The 26,863-nt window shown below is 39.1% G+C and overlaps 1 protein-coding gene across 1 annotated transcript; it reads left to right on the forward strand.

Moving 5' to 3' along the window:
• Positions 16,736 to 20,133, forward strand: LOC109209527. Its single transcript, XM_019372817.1, has 4 exons — positions 16,736 to 18,055; positions 19,023 to 19,230; positions 19,326 to 19,455; positions 19,588 to 20,133. The coding sequence occupies exons 1-4, from the start codon at positions 17,193 to 17,195 to the stop codon at positions 19,848 to 19,850; spliced, it is 1,464 nt and encodes a 487-aa protein (XP_019228362.1). The 5' UTR covers positions 16,736 to 17,192; the 3' UTR covers positions 19,851 to 20,133.

The following is a 26,863-nucleotide window of genomic DNA, read 5'->3' on the forward strand; positions in this document are numbered from 1 at the left end:
AATTAGATTTCTTTTATATATATATATATATATATATATATATATATATATATATATATATATATATATATATATATATATATATATATATATATATTCAAAAATATATATTTTTCGCTATTATTTTGAGAGCAATTATATAATGTCATTTTCCCAAATTATTGAAGTTATTTGTTAATAGCACTAAAACATAAAAGTTCTTTAGGGTGTCATTGTATCATAACTTAAATCTTGTAGTATTATAAATGCATTTAATACATGCATAAATATCGTGAAAGGATCCTTACCCTACTAGAATAATTTATGAAAATTGATTTTTGGGATCTGTTTGGGACATTTGATTAAATTGGAACGGTAGTCAAGCCTAAGACCTTAGCATTTGACTGTGCCCTGCCACGATGCTTTGAGTTTCTTTCCTCTAGGTACCTTTCAATTAATCAATCTTTACACTAACTTAGGCAATATTTCAATAGAATATTTAGATGATATTTGATTATCAGTTAGTGGAATTGTCTTTAAAATCACGAGCCCGGTATCTTATGTAAAGTGAATATAAGGCTTGAGCCATTATTGTCTCTAAATATATTAGGCTAAATTATTTACAAAATTTGATAAGTACTACGCGATGTTGACACGGTTATCCTTTTACGCCCTCTTTTTATTTCGACATGGTAAAATCATGATATCATCTTTTGCATATTCATTTGGATATTATATTTGAATTTGATCATTATTTATTAAATTTTATCTTCAAGTAAAAAGTGACGTGTCCTTTATGTTGATGAAAATCAAATACCATGTAAGTTTAGATTTTGTGAATAGAAAGGAAGTTTAAGCGGGAATTTCTTATGTCATTATCATCCTTAGTTTTTCAACTAGCACATGAGAAAAAACTCTATCTAATATATACTTTTATTTGTTCTCAAACCTTTTGTTTCGAACAAGAGTTGGGCCTACGGCAGATCAAATGAGCATTGAAACTTTCTCAAAATTGAATATACGCCGCTTTTATAGGTTTTGAGTTCGAGTCGTGAAATGTGTATATTAAAGTAGACTGTCTATATCACACTTTAAAGGTACAGTGCTTTCCCAAACTTTACGTGGAAACGAGAATACTTTATGCAGGAAGCTACCTTTTTCAATACTCCCTCCGGTCCAAAATAAGTGATTTTTTGGATGTTTTCACACAAATTAAGAAATCTACCTTTTAGCATTAATTAGCAATGGAATTGACCATATTAACCTTTACTATCTCACATAAACACTCCTAACACATATTCCAACACCATTTACTTCAAGGACAATGTAGGAAAAAAATAATTAATTCATTCTTGAAATCTGAAAAAATCACTTATTTTGGACCACAAGAAAAAGGCCAAAAAATCACTTATTTTGGACCGGAGGGAGTACTATTATTGCCACTTGAACAACAAAACATCCAATCAATACAACGACCCAATTGCTAGAGTGGGACAGTAACATACCCAGAAGTGGATTCAAATTTTTAATCTTATCAGTTCAACATTTAAAATTTCTAGCATTGAATTCATTATCAATTTTGGTGGAGTTCAACACATAAATTTATGTTTCGCATGAAAAATATTTGATTGAGATGAATCCGGTACAGTAAGATTCGCCTTATAACACACCTTATAAAAAATTTCTTACGAGTACTTCTTTTTTTAGTGTGAATAGGTGGTTCTGATGTTTCTTGGCCGGCATTGTTGTATGCACGTTGTAGTTATTTGTGTAGGGCTCGTCGTGTTTGTGAAATGACCTACCCACTAATGGGCGGAAACTTAATTTGATTAAGACAGTTTTTTTTTCTTTGTTTTTTAATGCTGCATATTCTTGGTTATTCCATAATATAGCATGCCAAATAATAGTATTATTTATGGTGAGATCTGCATGACCATTGGGTCCACTCAACTCGTATTAAATCACTGGAAAATTTGATAATAATTTTTGCATGAAGATGACCCATCCCCATAATTAACAATATTGAAATGAATGAAACATATAAAGATAGGGAAATGCGTATTAAACTCCTGCTTTTCTTCTATACTTTTATGGAAGAGTCCCATTTTAATTAAAGAATGATGTTTACTCGTTCATCAAATTGACAATAACTACAAATTAAATTATACTATCTCGTTCCTTTTTTGTTTTCTTTTTTTCCTTTTCTTATAGTAGATGGTCTTGATATTTTCCTCTATTTGCATTGGGGAGTAGTGCCCGCCGGGTTTTGGGTGACGTGGCTTTCCCAGCAAGAAAACCAGTCCTCGCTGTTGCATTCTCATTTGTATTGACTGTCTGTCTTTACTCGCTAATATAGTAGTAACTGGCATTGTAAGTTAAATATATTGACCTTAATTTTGTCGATTATTTTCACGGGTACAGATCGAGTATAAATATGTGTAAGCATTTGGTATATGTACGTGTAATTCTTACGTGCTAATTATTGTATAGATCAAAATCTAACTAATTAGGGAATTCGGCGCAAGGAGAAATTAATAAAAGCTGATTAGGCAGAGGTCGAATTGAGATTAATGGAACTTAATGCCGAGTTGTTGGTATGGCCGAGGTCAGATGTTTAAGTCAACAGTAACGGCCAGTTTTGTAATAAGATATTTGGGAAAATATTCCAATGAATATTCTCTGTACTTGTACTTTAGGTCAGATTGGGAGCATGTCCCATTTAAATAAAAAGGTAGAGAGAAGGTAAAGGGCATGTATTATGAATTTTGATAAGAACTCTCTTGAAAAGTTGGCTCTCTAGAAAAATACAAACATTGCCTCTCTAAAGAGATTCAATCTGTTGTTTATTCTATACTTTTTATTTCAGATCCGAGAAAGTCACCAACGTTCCCATAGTCATTTATCTTACATCATTGTTAGAAAGAGGAATCATCCACCTCATTCAATATTGGGTGAATCATTCTCTTATTTACATTTAGTGCCATTTATTGTATTTATTGCTTATCATTATTCTCATTCCATTAGTAACCGTAACATTTAATGTGTATTGCATTAAACCCATCTCGACGTGGTCCCACGTTATCCGCGTAAATCGATTTTAGATCTAAGGTCATTATCTTTAACTAGGATTAACCCCCATCCTTTTATTTAATTAGTTTAACCAAAGATTTATACTTTTTGGTCAAACAATTTGGCACCGTCTGTGGGGATTTTCTAGTTAAAAATTTAGTTTCTTCTAGATCTATAACCAAAAAAATGCAAAAACCCTACACTTCCTTGTGTACACAAATCTGACATGGCAGGTAACGGAGAGGAAAAGAGAAAAGCAATAGCCGACCTCACCGCCAATCTCCTTAACACCATCAACGAAGTCGATGAAATGGAGGGTGAGGATGTAACACCAAATACCTCTCCCAGGAGAAACGGCTCGCCCCATCCTCATGGCAATGTCACAGCATCCCACTGTAAAGAAGCCTCTACGTCCACAGCGGAAGAGGCGCCACCAGTACTGAAAAAACTACTCGAGGCTTGGTTAACGAATACGTTGACCGGCATCCTCGACAAACTCGCCCATAAGGCAACCGGAGAGGGCGCGAGGATCTGCGTTGAGCCAACAGCAGTCGAACAGCACGACCCCCTCCGCTCATAGCAGGTACTGCTAACAACGTTAATGATGCATGTAACGACGCCCTCACAACCATCCTAAGGAAAATGGAAGAGATGAAAAACGAAATAAAATACTCCGAGACCAAATGAAATAGCACCAAAAATGGGTAGACAAAATATCGGGCGCCCCAACACTCTTACCAAAAAGGGACGCCGGTCGGCTTGTTGAGCAGCCATACAACGACGAAGCTGCACCATATGCAATACCCAAAACCTTCAAAATGTCGCCGAACCTGAAAATATATGACGGTACGATGGACCCTGAGGATCATGTGAACCCCCAAGTCACCGCCGTAAAAGGCAACGACCTTTCCAAAGAGCAAGTACCCTCCATCTTATTGAAAAAGTTCGACAAAACCCTCAGTGGGGATGTGTTAACTTGGTATTCACAACTGCCCGCACGCTCGATTGAAACATTCGAGGAGATGACTGAAAGAATCACCCAGAGAGGGACTTAGGGACTTCCTTGCTCGATTTAACAAAGTAAGGATGACCTTACCAAACGTATCAGAAGGAATGGATGTGGCAGCTTTCCAAAATGGGTTGAATAGAAGCGGTTCAAGAGCGACCCGAAAGCTACTGAGTCGCCTCATGAAATACCCCCCGACCACTTGGGACGAAAAACACAATGCTTTTTGTGCCGAAGTTCAAGCTGGCGAAGACGACCTAAATAGGTCGACTCAATGGCTGAGTTCAATGCAAGCCGAGTCCAGAAAGGACCGGAGAAACGACAGCAGGAGAGATCTAGCGGGTCACCGACCTAATCGGGAAAGACATCAACCTTATGTCAGAGGCACCCTCATGCCGCCTCCCCGCCACGATGAAGGCCCATCTAGGCCGCAAACAAGGACTCACCAAAGTGAGAGAGGTATGCTTTCCTTATTATCTGCTCACAATTTCTGTGTTTCTCCCTCAGAAATAGTCTATGCACTGGAGAAGCTCGGCCCAAAAGCGAAATAGCCGCAGAAGATGAGGTCTGACCCGGGCACCATAAAGTCAAATGCCTTATACGAATTCCACCAGGAGCGAGGTCACAAAACCGAGGACTGTATCGCCCTAAGACAAGAGGTCGTAAACATGCTTCACCAAGGGCACTTGAAAGAGCTGATAAGCGACCGAGGAAGAGCCAACTTCACTCGAGGACAAGAACAGCACCAGGGACCACCCAAATCACCTTTCCCAGCTCGAACCATTCAAATGATCATCGGAGGGGGCGACGACACCTCAATCAACAACGTGAAGTTCACCACCACCAACAAACTGAAGCGGTCGATCACTCACGAACGGTACGACAAACTCGAAGAAAGTATCATCTTCGACAAGTCTGATACCGTTTGGTGTTTCCTCACTATGATGCTCTTGTTATCACTTTACGCATATTAGATACAGATGTAAGACGAATTATGATGGACGGCGGGAGCGGCCCGTGCATTATTCACCCTCTTGTAATTGCACAGATGAGACTCGAGGATAAGATAGTGCTATGCTGTATCACACTAACCGGTTTTAACAATGCAGTTGAGTGAACCACTGGAGAAATCACTCTTCTCGTCCTGGCTGGTGGCGTCACCTTGGAAACGACATTCCACATCATGGACTAGGACACGGCGTACAACGCCATAATAGTTCGGCCTTGGATACACGCCATGAAGTCCATTCCCTCCAGCTTGTACCAAATCATCAACTTTCTCACCCCGTGGGGAATACACATCATTCGAGGAGAACGATGCACTTCCCGGGAATGTTATCACATTGCCCAGGGTCAATCATAGTCATAGAAGCCATAGAAGCCATCGAGGTCGAGCGGTGACGAGAAGGATGTGATCAAAGACCCCAAAGTCATAAAAGCCACAGGGTCAACCATAGAAGACCTCGGCCCCGTCCAACTCGATGATAATGACCACAACAAGAAAGCTTACATCGGTCACAAGCTTCAAGAACTAGGTAAATTTCGTCAATTCTTAAACAGTAACGCAGACTTGTTTGCTTTTTTCCCAGGTAGACATGCTAGGTGTCCCAAAGGAGATAGCGACACACAAGATGAACGTCGACCCATTCCACCCCCCTATGAGACAAATCAGGCGGAAATTCAATTCTTCCATAAACGATGTAGTCCGCGTAGAGGTTGAAAAGTTGTTAGAAAATGGCTCCATCAGAAAGTCGAAATATCCCCAATGGGTTGCCAATGTGGTCGTGGTGAAAAAGAAGAATCAGAAGTGGCGGATGTACGTGGACTTCACAAACCCAGACAAAGCTTGCCAGAAAGACTCGTTTCGGCTTTCTCATATCGACCAGCTCATTGACGCAATGGCCGGGCACGAGCTGCTCACTTCCTAGACGCATACTCGGGCTACAACCAGATCCTCATGGAAGAGGAAGATCAGGAGAAGACCACCTTCATCACCCACCAAGGAACATATTGCTACAGGGTGATGTCTTTCAGACTAAAAAATGCGGGGGTGACGTACCAAAGGTTGGTGACAAGGATGTTCAAAGATCAACTCGACAAAACCATGGAAGTATATATAGACGACATGCTGATCAAGTCGAAAAAGAAAGACGATCACATCGATCACCTGAAGGAGGCCTTCGACATACTCATGCGATACGGAATGAAACTAAATCCTGAAAAACGCATTCGGCATGACCTCCGGGAAATTCTTGGGCTTCTTAGTATCACAGCGAGGTGTTGAGGTCAACCCTGACCAAATCAAAGTTATAGATGGGATACCGGAAAACTCGACCAACAAAAAGCAGGTTCAAAGATTGATCAATCGTATAGCCGCCCTGTCAAGGTTCATCTCGTGGTCTTCTGACAGGTGCCACAAGTTCTTTGGCGTACTAAAATAGACAACAGCCTCCAATGGACTGCCAAGTGCGTCGATGCCCTGAAAGATTCGAAAGCCTACCTATCATCACCCCCACTGCTCTTCAAAGAAGAACCCAGAGGATACCTCCTCCGAAGTGGCAGTGATTGCAGTCCTGGTCCGAGAAAATAAAGGTACAAAATCTCCCATCTATTATATTAGCAAAACTTTAGTCGACATCGAGACGAGGCACCCCCACCTAAAAAAGTTGGCGCTGGCATTGGTCGTAGCTTCACGGAAGCTTAGGCCTTACTTTCAATGCCACCCCATCTTGGTAGTCACGACTTTTCCCTTAAGAAATATTTTGCGTAAGCCCAAATTATCGGGTAGACTAGCCAAATAGGCCATAGAATTGAGCGAACATGATATCACATATGAACTGCGAATGACAATAAAGTCTCAAGTACTTGCTGACTTCGTCGCCGACTTCAGCACAAAAATAATGCCTGAAGCCAAGAGAGAAGTTGCCAATACCTCTCCAAGTACAAGATTTATGGATTTTGTACACCGATGGCACCTCTAATGCATCAGGGTGTGAACTGGGACTCATACTCGAGGTCCCAACAAGCGAAGTAGTTCGCCAGTCCATCAGATGCCCGGACATGACTAACAATGAGGCCGAGTACGAGGCCGTGATTACAGGACTAAAACTGGCCCTCAATTACAGAGCGTGATGGGTCATCTTACGCTGCGATTCCCAGCTCGTGATCAACCAAGTCACAGGGAACTTTCCAAATCAAAGAGCAAAGGTTACAGAAGTATCAGGCCGAGATCTGTAGGCTGCTGCCCGAATTCGACGAATGCCAGCTCGACCAGATTCCTCGAGCACAAAATATTAGAGAAGACGGCATCGCCAAGCTAGCGGCGACCACTAAAAACATAACCGAAGAAGGAAATGTGGTCGCCCTCCTCCACTCATCAATTGACCAAATCGAGGTAAGGACTATAAACCTAACTTCGGACTGGCACAACCGCATTGTTGCATATTTGCAAGATGACGTGCTCCCTGATGATAAAAAGAAGCCAAGAGGCTTCGAATGCAAGCGACCAGGTACAACATCATTGATAACGATCTTTACAAAAGGACATACGACGGTCCCCTAGCAAAATGCTTGGATCCGAACCAGACATGAGGCTTTCTAGAAGAAGTCCATAAAGGCCACTACGGAGAACATTCTGGTGATCAGGCACTGGTTAGATATCTCATACGAGCAAGCTATAACTGGCCCACCATAAAAAAGAGGCTACTGATTTTGTGAGAAAATGCGAGTAATGCCAGAAATACACCCCCATGATCCACCAAGCGGCGAGCACCTCCACTCAGTCACCTCGCCTTGGCCTTTCATCAAATAGGGGATGGACATCGTCGGACCCCTCCCAACAGGATGAGGTAATGTACGATTCCTTTTAGTTTTAACAGACTATTTTCCCAATAGGTGGAAGCAGGTGCATTCGCCTAAATACGCGAGCAAGAAGTGATCGCCTTCGTATGGAGGAATATCTTGTGCCGTTTCGGCCTCCCCAAAGAAATTAGTTGTGACAACGGACCTCTATTCACTGGAAAAAAGATCGTTGAGTTCTTCGAGAAACGGCATATCAAAAGAATACTCTACATGCCATATCATCCCGCGGGCAATGGACAGGCAGAGTCCTCCAACAAGTCAATATTGAATATCATGAAGAAGAAGCTCGAGAGATCCAACGGACTGTGGCCGGAGTTACTGCCAGAGGTGCTACGGGCATACCACACAACGCCAAAAACGAGCACAGGAGAAACACCCTACTCGCTAGTCTTTGGGACTGACGCAGTAATACCAATCAAGGTCGGAGAACCAAGCTTGAGATACTCCCAGGAGAGCGGGTCGAGAAACGACGAAAGTAGAAGGCAGGATGTCGATGAAGCTGAAGAACGAAGAGATATGGCTTATATAAGGATGATCTCCCAAAAACAACAGGCAGAATGCTACTACAACAAAAAAGCTAAAGTCAGACCACTCAAAGTCGGGGACTACGTACTCAAGGCCAAAACACAAGCAAGAAGGACCCTCGGGAAGGCAGACTGGGAACAAATTAGGACGGCCCATACAAAATCACAGCAACAGCAAATAAAGGATCATTCCAACTGGAAACGATGGAAGGAAAACAACTACCAAACAACTGGAACATCGTCCACCTCAAGTACTTTAACTTCTAAGGAAAAATGTTCTCCGAGCAACTCTTTTTCCCTCACCTGAGTTTTGTCCCAATTGGATTTTCTCGGAAGGTTTTTAACGAGGAGACAAGGAGGACATTTCAAGTTAAAGTACGAAGATGAAGGTGTAGACCGATCAGTTCATTGCTCAACCTCTCAACATTTCTCCAGGTCGCCCAATGAAGGGACTAGATATACTAGGACTGGAATGCCAGCCTGGAAATTAGACTGGTACTGGAATGTCGGCCTAGAAAACATGTAAATTTCTCCAAATTTATATAAGAAAAGCACGCGTACATGAAGTCCGCCCACGTTCACCGAAATAATGATGAATCACACATTCGACCCCGTTCGAATTAATTAAATTCGTGTCACGACCCAATTCCCAACCCGGTCGTGATGGCGCCTCTCGTGAAGACAAGGCCAGCCAGAACAATGCAACACCTCCTTTTGAAGCAATTAATTAATATTAACAATTCTAACACATGCTTAATATAGTCATTAATGCGGAATTAGCGATAAAAACAAAGGAAACCATCCCGACACAACCCAAACCGGGGTGTCACAAGTCATGAGCTACTATAGAGTTTGCTATAAGTCTACAAAGAGTAATATCCGGTACAATAGTCTGAAGAAAACATAAGTGATATAAGATAGGGGGGAACAAGGGGCTGCAGACGTCAACAGCTACCTCGTATCTCCAAATCGCTGCCTGGTCTGGAAGGAAATCAGCGCTCAGGTGCCGACCCTGCTATGCGTGAATATGCACACATGGTGCAGGGAGTAATGTGAGTACTCCGACCCAGTGAGTAATAATAATAAATAATAACCGAAGGCATGAAAACACATAACTACACAAAGCAATTCTATATCTGGCAGTAAAACAGTAAAACAGTGGAACAGTAAAGAGTCGAATGAAATCTCCTTTTAAAATCAGGTAAATCAACAAGTAAATAGTGAGTAGAAATCTGCCCCTCGGCTCAGCATCAATCGGTCAGAACAGTATCAGCCCCTCGGGCTCAGTATCAGTCACTCCGCATAATAACAGCCCCCTCAGGCTCACTCTTATATCACATGGGTACCCGCGCTCACTGTGGGTGTGCAGACTCCGGAGGGGCCCCATACGGCCCAAGCGCTATATCAACATAAGTCCTGAAAGCCTTCACACATCACACTCGAGGCCTGAAAGCCTCCTCACAATACACTCGAGGCCTGAAAGCCTCACTCAGTCCAAAAACATCATAAGCCCCTCGGGCATCAATAAAAGAATAGTTCTCAGCCCCATACAGCAGTGAAAATGTCATTAAAATCTCAGAATTCAATTAAGGCGGCTGAGTTTGCAAAACAGTATAATTATAGGGACTGAGTTCAAATAACGTATCAAAATAGTGAGGAAATAGTGATAACAATCCCTGAAGGATTCAAGTAATCGGCATTAAGCCCAAAACATGGCAATAAGCCCAAATAACGATGATAAACAAATCAGCTTAGTCAATTATGTGGTAAAATATCAAACGGGACGGACCAAGTCACAATCCCCAGTAGTAAACAACCCCGCGCTCGCCATTAAGCGCGTGTTTCACCTCAATATAGCACTACGTTGTGCAAATCCGGGGTTTTAAACCCTCAGGATATCATTTACTATCATTACTCACCTCAAGCCGGCCAAAATCCTAGCTCGCTATTCCCTTGCCTCGCGAATCAACCTCCTCGTGCGTAGAATCTGATCAAAACCACAAGGAATACGTTACAATAGGCTACGGGAACATAACCCAATCGAAAAGACTCGAAAAATATCGATCACAAAATTGGCAAAACCCGAGCCTCGGGCCCATTTCTCGAAAAATCAGAAAATTCACATCACCGGATTCCTTATCTCGCCACGAGTCTATACATATCAAATTTACTAAAATCCGAGCTCAAATGCTCCCTCAAACCGCAAATTTTTTTCCTCTTAAGTTCAAGCCCTAACCTCCATTCTTGACCTCTAATTCCTTGATTTTTCACCCTTAATTCATGTAATAACACATTAGATTTATGTTTTAGGCTCAGAATTCCTTACCTCAATGAAGTCCCTTGATTCCCTCTCCAAAATTGCACAATAACCTCCAAGTCCGAAGTGAAAATGTTAAGTTCTTTCAAAAATTCGCGAAGATGGAATTAAATATCTCTGACCAGGCCTTTCCGCTTCTGCGGTCATTTTTCCGCTTCTGCGGAATTTACTAACTCACCCAGGACCGCTTGTGCGGTCCAATACCGCTTCTGCGGTGACCGCATCTGCGGGCCGCCGACCGTTCCTGCGAAAACCCCCCAAACTCCTCTATTCGCTTCTGCGATGCCCAATCCGCATCTGCGTCACCGCAGATGCGGCTCTAAGCCCGCACCTGCGAAAGCGGCCTCTCTCCTTCAAAACCGCACCTGCGACCATTTACCCGCATCTACGGCCCCCTTTCCGCAGATGCAGAAATACCAGATACCAGGCATATCAGCAATCACACAAGTCCAAAATTCACCCCGTTGGCCATCCGAAATCACCCCGAGGCCCCCGGGCCTCAACCAAAAGTGCCAACCCATTCTAAAACATCATCCAAACTTGCTCCAATCATCAAGACCCATCTAATAACGCTAGAATCATAAATTCTCACTGAATTCAAGCCTAAGTTTCTCAAAAACTTCCGAAATACGCATTTGATCAAAAACCCGACCAAAGCACCTCCGAATGACCTAAAATTTTGCACCCACATCCAAAATCACCTAACGAAGCTACAGCAACTCTCGGAATTCCATTCCGACCCTCGGATCAAAATCCCACCTATCAACCGGAAATCACCAAAATACTAACTTCGCCAATTCAAGCCTATTTCTACACCGGGCCTCCAAAATAAATTCCGATCACACTCCTAAGTCACAAATCAACCCCCGAAGCTAACCAAAACACCGGAAATCACATCCGAGCCCTCTAACTCAATAGTCAACATCCGGTTGACTTTTCCAAAACAAGCCTTCCTTAAAGAGACTAATTGTCTCATTTCCATCCAAAATCAATCCCAAATCAATTCATTCACCCGAGACTCTTGTAATAAGACATAATGAAGCAGAAAATGGGAAAAACGGGGCGGTAACTCACGTGACGACGGGCCGGGCCGTCACAATTCGACCTCATTCGAATTAACTTACATTCGACCTCGTTCGATTTAGTTAAAGTGACATTCGACCTCGTTCAAATTAACTCATATTCGACCTCGTTCGAATTAATTAAAGTGACATTCGACCTCGTTCGAATTAATTAAAGTGACATTCGACCTCCTTCGGATTAACTCACATTCAACCCCGTTCGAATTAATTAAAGTGACATTCGACCTCGTTCTAATTAGCTCACATTCGACATCGTTTGAATTAATTAAAGTGACATTCGATCTCATTCGAATTAACTCACATTCGACCTCGTTCGAATCAATTAAAGTGACATTCGACCTCGTTCAAATTAATTAAAGTGACATTCGACCTCGGTCGAATTAACTTGATCTTGACCTCGTTCGAATTAAAACATCTGCCTCAGCCATGGCCAAAATCATAATCATTACGACTAAAGCAACCAAGTGATAGAAGCACACAACCAAACAAGATTTAAAGATGAACAAGCAAAACAATACTTCATACCTCAAAAAGAAAACATGTCTTTTACAAGGGCTAAACAGACGCCCACAATATATACACAATTACAAAGAACCTATTCACCACCCTGCCCAGCAACGCAATCTCCGCCATCACCTTGAGGATATTTATCTTCATACCAAGCGTCCTGCTCAAGCTCGTCCAACTCTTCCTCCTCCTCGCCGTTGCCGGTCCCCGGAGTATCTGGGTCATAATCACAAGCAATCCTAGCCGCACACGCCTTAGCACGAGCCTTCTCAAAATTGCCTAAGGAACTTTCCCTGCCGTCATCAAATTCTTAAAAATGTCTAGCTGAGCCTCAACATGGAGCCACATCTCGTATAAGTCCCGCGGAACATCGAGAAAAGCAGAAGTGTGAGAGGAGGACGGCTGGTCCAACAATTACGCCTTCTCAGCCTCAAGAGCAGCAATCTGATCACCAAGGTTCAAGAACTCCTTTTCCAGCTCCCTAATCCGCTCATCGAGCCGAGCTTCCTTGAGCATGGTCGTCTCCATGTCATTCGATCGTTCAGATCTGAGGACGCGGATCGAATCCTCCAACACCGCTACCTTTGCCAAAGCCACCAACCGTGCGGACTCGGCCCTCTCCAATTCCGCCGTCTTTTGAATGACTTCATCACTCAAGGCATCAAACCTGATCATACACTGCTCAAGCTTGGCCCACAGAGATGCCACTTGGGTCTCAACTTTGAAGATCCCCGCACTCAACCTCAACTCCTTTGCTCACCTCGAGCTCCTCATCTTTGTCCCTAAGCGCCCCCTCGAACTCACTGCATTTACTGATGACCTTCATGAGCTCGTCATCTTTTTGCCACAGCTCGTCTCTGATGGCTTGGAAATTCCCATTTACACCAAGCCACTTGCAGAGCTCGCGGTGCTTGTTACGGTACTCGCGATATTTCCTTTCCATCTTCTTGTAAGTAGCTCTGTGAGCACTCTCAATCTCCAAGATGATGGTCTAAAAAACCAAGAAAGAAGAGGAATAGAAAGATTCAGTCTAAAAAGAAAAAGGAGAGGAAGAAAAGATACAAGGCATATAAACCAGGAAGGTCGGAAAGCTTACCCTCAAGGCGATGCCGGCTATGCCCGTCGACAGGGCAACATCATCGATCGTCGCCAAGGTCGCGGTCCATGGGGATCAAGTGCACCCCACAGGAGAAGCCGAGGTCTCTGCCACGGGAGTTGCCAATGGTCGGCTAGAACTAGTCAGCGCCGGGAGTTGAGAAGAAGCGGTCGGCTGGGAAGGCCTATTTGCAGCCGCAATAAGAGCAGAACCGTAGCAGTACTCGATTGGCGGAATGCCGAAGCAGGAGCCCTCGCCCTTCTCGAAGCTCTCCGTCCTAACACCCAAAAACAAAAGGTTAGGTCGACTTTCTACAATTCAAAAAGGAAAAGATATGGCGACCAAAAGGTCGAAACGACTGAAAGCTCACCAGACGCCGAAGGCTTGGGACCAAACTTCTTGAAAAAGGCCGGCCACTCGTGGATCCCCATTGTATGAGGCAAAACCTGGCTAACCCAGTCATGGATGTCCACAACCAACGAAGCGGGCTCTTTTTCAGCTGAACAAAAAAAAATATATACATAAAAATGGAGCGATCACACTACTACCTAAATAATCAAAATAAACGATCGATACTTACGAGAAAAGTTCCATGCCTCAGGAAAATCGTTAGTATTCCTCACCACGTCTTCGGTCTTGACGTAGAAAAAGTTAAACCAGAATCGACGATTGGCCTGATCGTCCATTTTTACCACCAAACTCTTGCCTCCACGATGACAGAGATGTAACATCGTCCCCCTATGGAAACTGGGCGCATAAAGGTGTAGTAGATGACCCCGTGGTTGGCTAGTTCCGCGTACTTCAACATGAGAATGAGTTTATAGATGTATGGTTAAAGCTGGGCCGGGCAGATGCCATAATAACGGCAGAAGTCCTCCGCCAATGAAGGAAGAGGAAGCGAATATCCCACAAGGAACGGATATGCGTAGAATGGGCAGTATCCAGGGTGATGAATTTGTACCACATCATGAACGGTCGGGATAAGGACGATATGGTATGGGATTCGGAATTTAGCCCAAAAATCAATAGGGGCCGCCACATCTAGCTCAGATACAACGGGCTCAGGATCATCTTCAGGCCGCTTCGAGAAGTCCGACCTGGCCTTCTCCGAGCGCGGGATTATTTCATCCGCAGTGGGAAAGCTTTCATCCTCTGCAATAATAGCTTCCCCTTCATCGTGAGGGGGCGTGTCCACTGACAATGGAACCGGGTCAGAAGTCCCCTTAGGGTTGGAAGAAGCACTAGCCATCTTTTGTTACGAATATGCGGAGGAATTGCAAATGCAAAAGGGGTGATAATGGCAAAAGTTGCTGAAAGCAGAGAAGAAACAGGGATGCAAGAGCTCTGAGAAGAAGAAAGAAAAGCCTGAAGATTCGAATGCTTGAAAATACGGCAAACCAAAAGAGAGGTTCGCATCCCTATTTATAAGAATACATGCACCCTAATCAAGGATGCAAAGCATCGCCACACTAATTTTGAAACGGAAAGGGAGCGGGAAACGACGTAGCGTATCGGGAACATGCGCCATAATGACGCATGATGTTATGGTGTCATTCTAAATTGACGTAACGGTCGGATGTGGCTCGCAAAGTGCCATATCATTACCTCGCCGTAAACGTTACTATTCGACCTGCCCGCCTAAATTTCTTAAGCTGCAACTAGTGAAGTCCGCCCATCGAGGTCGGCTAAAAAGCAACCTGGATAAGCGGAGGAACTAACTGTATGGGTCAAAATCTGACTAAGGAAATTCGGCACGAGGAGAAATTACTAAGAGGCGATTAGGCCGAGGTCGAATGTGAGATTAATGAAACTTACTGCCAAGTTGTTGGTTATGACCGAGGTCAGATGTTTAAGTCAACAGTAATGACCAGTTTTGTAATAAGATATTTGGGAGAATATTCCATTGAATATTCTTTGTACTTGTACTTTAGGTCAGATTGGGAGCATGTCCCATATAAATAAAAAGGTAGAGGGAAGGTAAAGGGCATGTATTATGAATTTTGATAAGAACTCTCTTGAAAAGTTGACTCTCTAGAAAAATACAAACATTGCCTTTCCAAAGAGATTCGATCCGTTGTTTATTCTACACTTTTCACGTCAGATCCGAGAAAGTATTCAATATTCCCATAGTCATTTATCTTACATCATTGCCAGAAAAGGAACCATCCACCCTCATCCAATATTGGGTAAATTATTCTCTCTATGTACATTTAGTGCCATTTATTGTATTTATTGCTTTATTCTCATTCCATTAGTAACCGTAACATTTAATGTGTATCGCATTAAATCAATTTTGACGTGGTCCCATGTTATCCGCATAAACCGATTTTAGATCTAAGGTCATTATCTTTAACTAGGATTAACCCCTTATCCTTTTATTTAATTAGTTTAACTAAAGATTTATACTTTTTGGTCAAACAATTATAAGTATAGTTTGATTTTATGTGAAGTACTTACAAGTAGACTTTTGATATCTGAGCTAGCTTGTACTCCGATTATACTCTTCCGCTAAATTTAAGACATATAAGAAAAAATATTTTATATTTCTACTAAGAATTAAATTCTAGTTTCCTATAATTTTCACTTACTTTGTTAATTATCAATCCACGCTCTTAAATGGATAGATCATTTCTGAAAGTTGAGCGGCATTTTTAGGCCTTTGTTTTTTTTAATCAAAATTATGTATAATTATGTATAATAATAATTTTTAAAAACAAAACAGAAGAAGGCGAAACACAATAAGGAAGCAGAACAAAGGAGCGAGACTGTAAAAGGCAAAACAAAGGAGCACAACTAATTAGAATTGAGTTACAAGCAAATTAGGAGAAAAAAATAAAACAGGAGGCAACAAAACACCTTTAACATTTGTTTGGAAAAAAATAAAGTAGGTTATAAGTTAGAGATTTGGAGCTAATATAGAAAAAAGATAAAGGGTAAAATAGAATTATGGAATAATAAGTTAGGGCATAATTGGAAAAAAAATAGAAAACAATCCCACTACACCAAATCGGTTGTTTCAAGAAAGGGGAATTTTCATTATTCCGGAACAATGGATTTAACAATACAATACAACCAACTTTAATAAAATAATCAAAACAAACATTATTTTGGGATAACAATACAACAAATGTTAATAACATTGAGTACTGTGCACCAAATGATTTAAAAAATAAAGATACGACGACTGGATTAGGAGGGAGTAGTTGAGTTTTTCAGAACATATTCTAATCATTCTTGTTTTTATATTCCAATTGTTTAATCGAAAATCTAAAGAGAAATATCTCTATTGTCCAGCAAACGCCCTGTTCTCTCACCCACTATCCTCTCGGGGCAGTTACCGCCCCCACCTCACTCTCCTCATATAGAGTCATATTTGCCTTCCAGTAGTGCTCCCTTTACAGAAAGAGTGAAGAAATTTTTGTGCTAAAACAGAGAGCCCTAAAAATACCTGCCAAATGTCACCAACCCATTCCCTGTAAGACTCCTGCTGATCCTCCAACTCTACTCACAACCAAACTCCTCATAAACTATTCTCTTCTGATACTGATAATCACTGTCTAAAAATTTACTGGCTACGTCTAATTAAAGATTAAGGGACCCAACCAGGGGACCTCTGTGGTCACAATACTATTACTAGTCATTCATATTTCATGTCACTATATAATCACAAAAATACATTCATTTGGAAGGAGGGTCTCGCCAAAGCAGTTTCCGTCAACTCTTTCTGTTCCTTCCCGTTTCTTAATTGGTCATGCTAAGAGTTCTCAACCAAAAGCTGAAGAAGTTCTGTTTTGGTCTAAGATGGCCTATACGCCGCCGTTCAAAGACCAAGATCAAGATTACTATCAAACAGCTAGGAAAATCTAATTCTCAGGTTGAATCAGATAAAGAAGCAGCTAATGCAAATGGGTCTGCACTGATCCATCCCACTAATGGGCATGATGAGTTGGGTCGTTCTAAATCTGGACGTACAATACGTGTAGCTACATTCAATGCTGCCCTTTTCTCTATGGCACCGGCACTTCCCAAGAAGATTGACAGGTCAGCTAGCTTTGACTTTGAAAATGATGATTATTACTCCGATAATTTAAGAGCAAAATCAACAAATGATCGTCCTAAGAGTATCCTCAAACAATCTCCTCTGCATCCTAGTAAAGAAGCTGATACTCTATTAAAGAAGCAAGCTTTTGCTAAATCAAAGTTAAGGGTGTCCATAAATTTACCAGATAATGAAATATCTTTGAAGAAAAGTGGGCAATTAAGCTTTTTGGGATGTGATAGTTATAGTGAGAGGTTTTTGGGAAGTAATATATGCTGGGGAAAAGCTCCAATAAGGTCTACTGTAAGTATGCCACGTATAGATGGTCAGAGTTATAGAAGTACAAGAAGTGTTGTTGAAGTTTTGAGAGAGTTGAATGCTGATGTTTTGGCCTTACAAGATGTTAAAGCAGAGGAGGAGAAAGGTATGAAGCCGTTATCGGATTTGGCTGCTGCTTTAGGGATGAATTATGTATTTGCAGAGAGCTGGGCGCCTGAGTATGGTAATGCTATTATGTCAAAGTGGCCGATTAAGTCTTGGAATATACAAAAGATTTTTGATGACTCCGATTTCAGGTTCTTAATCCTTTATAAAACTTTTGATAGATATTGATACCATCAACTTCTTAAGTCATATACACTGATTGTTTTATGTGCTAGCGGGTTAGTTATCAGTTTACCAGGTTACCAATCAAGTGTGATATTTTTACACTATCAATGTGTATAGGTTAAACCTATTATGAATGCAATTCGATTGTTTTTCCTAACTCCATGTTAGGCGAAAGCTCCCAGATTTTCAATCATATAAATACACTATATTATTATGAAACAATCGGTTATGTTTTTTTTCCTTTTTCATTGAATAAATTGCTAATCCAATGCTGGAACTGCGGAAAGCACCGTTGTCATTACTCATTAGGATCATTTCAATAACTGCGGAAAGCAGTTATACAAATACACTATATTATTATGAAACAATTTTGTCACGGTTGTATTTTCCTGCACCTTATGCTACAGGAAATTTGTATTAGTTGCTACTTCATAGTTAATTCCTAAAGTACTTTATGTGTGATTCATGTTTTACCTTACTGTATTTTCTATGTCATGAGAAACTTATGCCAGCCGTAAAAATAAATGAATTAGTAATAAATTTCAGAAAGAATTTATCATTTACTTCAAATTTTCAGGAACTATAAAAGTTTTCCGTAGAATTTATCATTTAATAGGTATGAAGTATGATCTTTATCAGAAGTGACAAAAAATTCCCAGTTTTTTATCAGTTATAACTTGCTAAGCTCAGTTATCTGGTGTTGAACCTCTGGTAAAGTCATATGTTTCTTAAGCAGGCAATATGGATATCAAGTTACTAGCTCGTTTATTACAAGTGGTTGAGTTTCATTTTGGTGTTCCAGAGATGGTAATATATGGGTTGTTGGGTGAATCTAAGAATGATATTTATACAGTAAAATGCAATTATGGTAATCAAAATGCACTTAAGCATAAAGCACTTGATTTATTTTTACAAAGATATATGTGAATGCAGAAATGTTCTGAAGGCCACAATTGATGTTCCTCGAGTTGGAGAATTCAATTTCTACTGCACTCACCTTGATCACTTGGATGAGAATTGGCGAATGAAGCAGATGAACGCAATAATCCAATCCTCTGATAAGCCACACATTTTAGCCGGGGGATTAAATTCTCTAGACGAAACAGATTACTCTCCAGAAAGATGGACAGATATTGTAAAGGTGCACTATAAATCAGATGCCTTAGTCAAGAAAAAAAATCAATTTATATAGTGTTTGCTTCTTTCCTTATTCAATTTTGGATCATCACTTTCCAGTATTATGAAGAAATGGGAAAGCCAACACCAAAGGTTGAGGTAATGAAGCATTTGAAGAGTAAAGAGTATACTGATGCTAAGGATTTTGCTGGGGAATGCGAGTCTGTTGTCATGATTGCCAAAGGACAGAGTAAGAAACTCTTCTAATCTCTTGTTAACACTCAAAAAATTACACTCAATTGTTCCTTTTTTATATAACAGTTTAAGATATTTCATCTACTCGTTTTATACTGTTGGCTCAAATCTTGTGAAAAATGTACAGGTGTGCAGGGAACGTGCAAGTATGGAACTCGAGTGGATTACATACTATCATCATCGGATTCACCATACAAGTTTGTTCCAGGATCATACTCAGTTTTCTCCTCAAAAGGAACTTCTGATCACCACATAGTAAAAGTTGATATGGTAAAAGTAGATACTGGTTCTCAACAATATGTCAACAAGAAACGGCGTCAAGCAAAACATAAAGTAGTCAGGATTACTCATTCAAATCCAAACAAGGGTGTATGGAAAATAGACACATGAATCAGGAGCAGATTGTTATTTTGACTGATTTACGCGTCTAGCTTGTCTTGTCAGTTATATGATAGATCTTGTGATTGAACCACATATCAATAACAGTTTGAGCTTGGATTTATAATAAGAGCTAAATGTGCTGTGTCCTTGCTCCAGCTTGACAAATTTGCTCTGTTTCTTTAGGCTAAGCAATAATCAGATGATTTAAAGGTGTCCCAGGATTTGTACCTAGGATATATACTACTCCCAGTTAGCACACCTCTTCATATTTTTAAGATACTTCTCTTTTTTTCTTCGCCGAGTTTAAAAGACCTACTCATAAGTACAGTTGATATTTAAATTACGTGATTGTGACATGTGTTACCACATCAATATATCAAGCTTAAACTCTTTTAATTTGTCAATGAGAACTAAGTTGTTTGTAACTAACATGCGTAAAAATTCGTTAATAGTGTAAAGTTTCAGTTTGTTTTATGCAACAGAATGACCAAATTCATGTACAAAACAGTGTAGTTTGTTTTATGTGAGTACCAATAAACATGTTTCCCCCAAAGAGTTTTTGCATAAATTTGATCTGTAAGCTAAGGTCCATATATAGGCCAGGCCACACTTGAAAGTGGCTCAAGTATGACTTGTGGATCGTACTCACATATACCCAATTTTGGATCCTAGACATGAGAAATGCATAGCAGAAGGTGATGAAAGTTGCGCCCAAACAATCTATTGAGGACCATTTCCGCTATATGTTAAAACTGTTAATGAATATTAATTAACGGTTAAAATGACTCAGCTCTATATATAAAGAAAGAATAATGCTTAAATAAACCAGTCGCAGTTAATTTGTTTTCTTTCAGTATGCCGCATATTGCCGCTCCGACAGCTGAGCGAAAAAACTTACTGTGTTCCAATTCAATAATTTTTCATTCGCAACTTCAAAGCATTAATTAACTCAACTAGGAAAACGTTCATTTTGATCATGCAAACTCTCCCAATTTTCTCTCTTCTATTTTCCTATCAACTTTTTTTTTCTGCATAGCAACTTCTAAATCCTACAGAAGCCAGCGCCAACTGTTTCTGACTCACTAATCACGACGCTACAGCCATAACCATTGTTCTCTCATTGGTTCCCCTTGTATACATTCTCCCGCTGAACTTAACGTCAAACCGTTAGTTTCATTCATTTCGATCAGTGTTGAAGCAATGTCGAACACAAAAAACGAATCTGCGGAGAGTTACAGTAGCGAAAAGGAACATCACGGGTCAACCAGCTGTGATGAACTTGAAGACAGACCCAATAGTTTTAATCTTAAAGAAAGTGTGGATTATTGTTCTGAGACGTTAACAGAAAGCCTAGGGTTTGAGAGCTTAAACGAGAAAGTGAAATGCAGTTTCGAGGAATTAGAGTTGTTGACAGTGGAACGGAGATCAAGAGCAAATACAACGGCAATGCGGACGCGCCAGCAGAGAGAGGGAAAACTGGCAGTTACAAGTTTCCCGCCACTTCTATCAAGTTTGAAAAAGAACGGACGGCCAAGATCTAGTCTGGTTAAGGTGCGGGAAAATGGACGGTTGCAGATATCGAGCGTGAGAAACAATCGTCCGGAGGTGTTGGTTGTACGTTCGCCACCATCTGCAGATGATGAAAGCAGCGACGGCGGCCGCCTGAGAGTGAAGTTCATCAATGGCGGGGATTCTTCTTCTTCTGATGATGAGCAAGAAAACAGTGAAATCGACAAGAATGGATCTTCTGATTATTAGCGCAGAAGCAGATTACCCAAGAAAGATGGAGAAACGTCAAGAAAATCTTGAAACGGCAGTTATACTGTTGTAGTGATAGTGATAGATGAGGAAGAAAAGTAATGGTAGACAGTTAGCGTTGACGAGTTTCGACAGTTTTGCTGGGATTTCGCGTGCACATGTTTGTACTGTAGGACTGAAAATGCACGTAGAACGAATCTGTGAGTATGAAAAATCTGTCAGTAGGGGTTCTTTAAACAGTAACCACCTCATGCAAAAAAAAAAAAAAAAATGTGGTTGATTCGTAAGAGCGAAAATAATCGTGAGCGATCTTGTTTATTTTCATTTTAATTCCAATGATCTTACTTTGCATTACGTGTTTACGTCAAATTATATCAATTTTATCATAATTAAGTGATAAAATTTAAGTAGTAGTAAAATGTATACTCCCTCCATTTCATTTCAATTATGTGAATAACTTGTTTGATTAGCTAGTTGGATATGAAGTTTTAAAAAAGACAAACTTTGGAACTTCTAATAGTCTTAAACATGACATGAGGCTTTTCCTTGCTAGAAAATGATGTAAAAGTAAATTTAGAGTAAAATTGTTTAAATATAAGAAAAATATTCTCAGAATAAATTAAAAGAAAATAGTGTTACATAATTAAAATAAAAAGTGCCATGTAATTATAATTAAGTGATAAAAGGTATGTCAATATATATTTTATAGAAATTTTCAGAAACCACTATTGTTTAGTGGCTATTAACTTCCTATAGCTACTATATATATAATTACTTCCTATAGCTGCTATTTAGTTGTTACGTGACTGTATTCGCTATAGTCATGCTACTGTATTAGCTTTCAACTTTTTTTTCTTTTTTTCTGCATAGCAACTTCTAAATCCTACAGAAGCTAGCCCCAACTGTTTCTGATTCATTAATCACTATTGGTGTGCTGTTTGGACCAAGAGAGTAGCGGAATTTGCCTAAAAAAATAGGGAAATCCAGTTGTGCGACTGTATTAACGCTATTCGTGTATTCATGAATACAGTAACGGAATTCACTTAAAAAATAGGGGAATCTATCTGTGCGTCTGTATTCGCGCTATTGTATCCATGAATATAGTAGCGGATTTCGCCTAAAAAATAGGGGAATCCAGCTGTATAATAGCGGAAAGAGGATCAATTAGCGTGTATCGCTCCTAATTTAACTCAACCAAATCAATTCTAAATAAATTTCGCTGCTACGCGACTGTATTCGCTGTATTCACGCTGTTGTATTCATGAATACAGTAGCGGAATTCGCCTAAAAATAGGGGAATCCAGCTGTGCGACTGTATTCGCGCTACCGTATTCATGAATACAATTGTGGAATTCGCCTAAAACATATATAGGAGAGTCCAGCTGTTTAATAACGGAAAGAGGATCAATTAGCGTGTATCACTCCTAATTTAACTCAACAAAATCAATTCTACATAAATTTGGCTGCTACGACGCTGTATTCCATGTATTCGCGCAACTGTACTTATAAATACAGTAAGGTAATCAAGGTATAAGGTGTATACCGTTATATTCAATTCGACTGTCATTGTATTCAATTCACAGATATTCATTATTCACTATTATACATTGTATTTAATTCAACGTATTCAATTCGACTGTATTCATACAACAAAAAATCATAAGACACAATGATACTCGGTTGTATTAATAAATATAGACCTTTGGAATACATAAATACAGGCGAAAAATAATATATTTATACAAAATATAATGTATTTGAGTGTATTTATATAGAATATAATGTATTTGTATCATTGTATATGACTAAAATAGCAAAGAAGAGGAGAAAGTTCGCCGGAGAAGGCGTTTTCCGGCCAAGCAAAATACTGTATACGTTATATTAAAACTAAAAATGGAAACGAATAAAAACCCGGCCCTCAAATCTTCTCCGGCGTGGCCATGGCCAGATCTGCTCGCCTAGGAGGAAGAGCCAATAGTGGATGATGACCCCGATGATTCTGACGTTACGTTGACGACAATTCTAACAACGACCACGATGATGACGCCGACGATTCTGCTGATTTCATGGAGAAGAGAGAGAATTGAGAATCTTGTTGATAGAGAGAGAGAGAAAGAATATAATTAGCATATTTCAAGTCTCAATGGTAGGTATAAGTAAATACCTATTTTGCTATAAAATAAAAAAGGTAACTATAAGTAATAATACTTTAAAATTGTTTTGGTTTATAATAAATAGGGTGCAATATTTTGCTATAGGAGGTAAAATTTCCTGTTTTATATTTGTTAATTTAGTGTAGACCCTAAATTCAATCCAAATTTCAAGGTGCATTTTATGAATGTATCCTTAATCTTTTTTTCCCCTTTAATTGCATTGATGTCCCTTTCCCCACCCCTACTAGGCTAATCTACCTCACCTAATTATAAGTTCACCAGAGTAATAGTTTTTATATACTTATGCTTGCACTAAATTGGAAAATTTTAATTCTTAGAGCTTTTTTATGTAGCAGTATTTTCTTAATAATCTATTCCAAAACAATGATACTTTTTGTAATTAAAAGTAGTTCAGATTTAAATTTCGATTTTATCCGTTAGTGACAAGATCTTATCATAAATATCTCTTGACATGTTTCACAAATTTCAAAAATATTTTTTCTTTATTAAATTTCGTATATAATCAAATTACGTCCATTAAACATAACTTAAAAATGGAGGGAATATTAGTTTGGTACGATCACGTGAAAAAAAATATACGAAGAGACACATCAATGGCGTTCATTGAGTTAGTACAATACCTACGAATATAATGCGGATAAATATTTGTGAGTCCATTACTCAAATGGTCACTCAATTATCCCAAATTATCTCCTAAAGTCACTTTTCTTTGGTTTGTAACAACAAAGTCACTGAACTATGTCTACTGCACTCAGAAGGTCACTCAACTAGATATTCCAAATTTTGAATTGCAAAATACATATTTTACACTCTAAATTATAAACATTTATCTTCTTTTTATTTTTTAAAACTTTTTAATATTATGATTTTTTTCTTAATTTACATTATGGACTTACCTATTGAATAAATAAATATTATTTATAAATTAAAAAAATAAAAAGTATTTAAGCATATATAAAAAAAATAATGAGCATAGTATAAAAAAATTAATTAGAATAATTTGTTAGTAATAATAATTTTAGTATTAACAACAAAAATTCAAAAACTTATTTACACAAGTCAGAATGAACGAAAATAAAGGTTGTTAAATATATATTCCATGCACGTAATATAAAAATAATTATTTAAATAAAGGTATTTTTCTAACATACATTATATATTCTTGAAAATTATGCTCAATTATATTATATATATTCCATGCACGACTTAACATAGCATATTTTACCCTATAAAGATAGTCCCCTTGCTTTCCAGTGACATAACTTTGTGTTGTCGGAAAGTTGGTAGAAACATAATAATATAATTGAGCATAATTTTCAAGAATATATAATGTATATTATAAAAATACCTTTATTTAAATATTAGGTCTGCGTACACATTACCCTCCCCAGACCCCACTAGTGGGACTACACTGGGCCGTTGTTGTTGTTGTGCATGGAATATATATTTTACAACCTTTATTTTCTTTCATTCTGAATTGTGTAAATAAATTTTTGAATTTTTGTTGTTAATACTAAAAAGTTTAAAAAAAGAAGAAAGATAAATATTTAAAATTTAGAGGGTAAAATAGGTATTTAACAATCCAAAATTTAGAAAATCTAGGAGTGACCTTCTGAGTGCAATTGGCATAGTTCAGTGACTTTGTTGTTACAAACGAAAGAAAAGTTACTTTAAAAGATAATTTGGTATAGTTGAGTGACCATTTGAGTATTGACTCAATATTTGTTCTACCTCAAAGTGATTCCTCCCACCCCTTAGCACATGGCAGTTGATAATTTTTCACTAATTTTTGGTCCATTGCTTCCTTTTCTCTGGTACGTAACTTGATCCATTAATAAAATTTACCTAGCGATTTTTGTCAAAGTTCCTTTGTTTTTTCTTCTTTTGTTTCATATTGTTTGTTTATATATTTGACTTGTCTTTTTATTTGATGCATAATGTATCGTACTGAAACTAGTTCAACTTATCATAGTCAAGTGCTTTAATGAAGTAAAAGTATGCATTATTTAACCATAGTTTAAGTGACAAAAGTAAATGTACTGCACATAAGCGAAGCTAGGATTTTTAGTTTACGGGTTGTAGACTAAAATTCACTTGTTTACTGGGTTCTGAATAGTTATTTGTACATACTTTAAATAAAGAAGTTAACACAAATATAGGGTTAGAGCCAAAGTTATCGGGTTCTATCGATACCACTGTGGCTCCGCCCCTAAATGTGCAAATATGTATCATGTATTTATTTATTGCCAAAATTTCACGGTATAGCCAGTTTTCGGACTGGTCAATCAAAAATAGCCAGCGTTTACCAAGTCAATGAAAAATAGCCACCGTTTTGCTGCAATAGAGACCGGTCCAGCATAATATACTGGAGTTCGGTGCAATTGTGTATGAACTCCAGCATATTATGCTGGACCGGTATACTTTGCTGGCTCCAGTATAATATACTGGAGACTGGAGCACTGGTGCTCCAAACTCCAGTATATTATACTGGACCATTATACTTGCTGGAACTCCAGTATATTATGCTGGAGTTCTAGTGTATTTATGCTGGAACTCCATCATATTATGCTGGAGTTCCAGAATACTATCCTGGAACTCCAGTATAATATGCTGGAGTTCAAGTATACTTATGCTGGAACTCCAGCATAATATACTGGAGTATTTTCCGGGTTTTGAACAGTATTTTCGCTCAGATTTATCTTTACATAAAAAGTGGCTAAATTTCGATTACTTTTGAAATTGGGCTATTTTTGAACGACTAGTTGTTAATCTGGCTATTTTTAAAAATCACCCTTATTTATTTGGTGTAAATATCCGAATCAAATAAAAAGAAATTTACCGAACGACTCCTACTGGAATAAGAATTATACCCCCTCCGTTTCAATTTATGTAAACCTATTATTTTTTTAGTCCGTGCAAAAAAGAATGACCCTTTTCCACATTTGGAAACAATTTGCCTTTTTGCGATGATTTATAGCCACACAAATTATATGTGCCTCATTTTAGACAACAAGTTCAAAAGTCTTTTATGTTTTTTTTAAACTTCATGCCCAATCAAATAAGTTACATAAATTGAAACATAGAGAGTAC

Source organism: Nicotiana attenuata, chromosome 2, assembly GCF_001879085.1.
Source record: "Nicotiana attenuata strain UT chromosome 2, NIATTr2, whole genome shotgun sequence".
NCBI lineage: Eukaryota > Viridiplantae > Streptophyta > Magnoliopsida > Solanales > Solanaceae > Nicotiana > Nicotiana attenuata.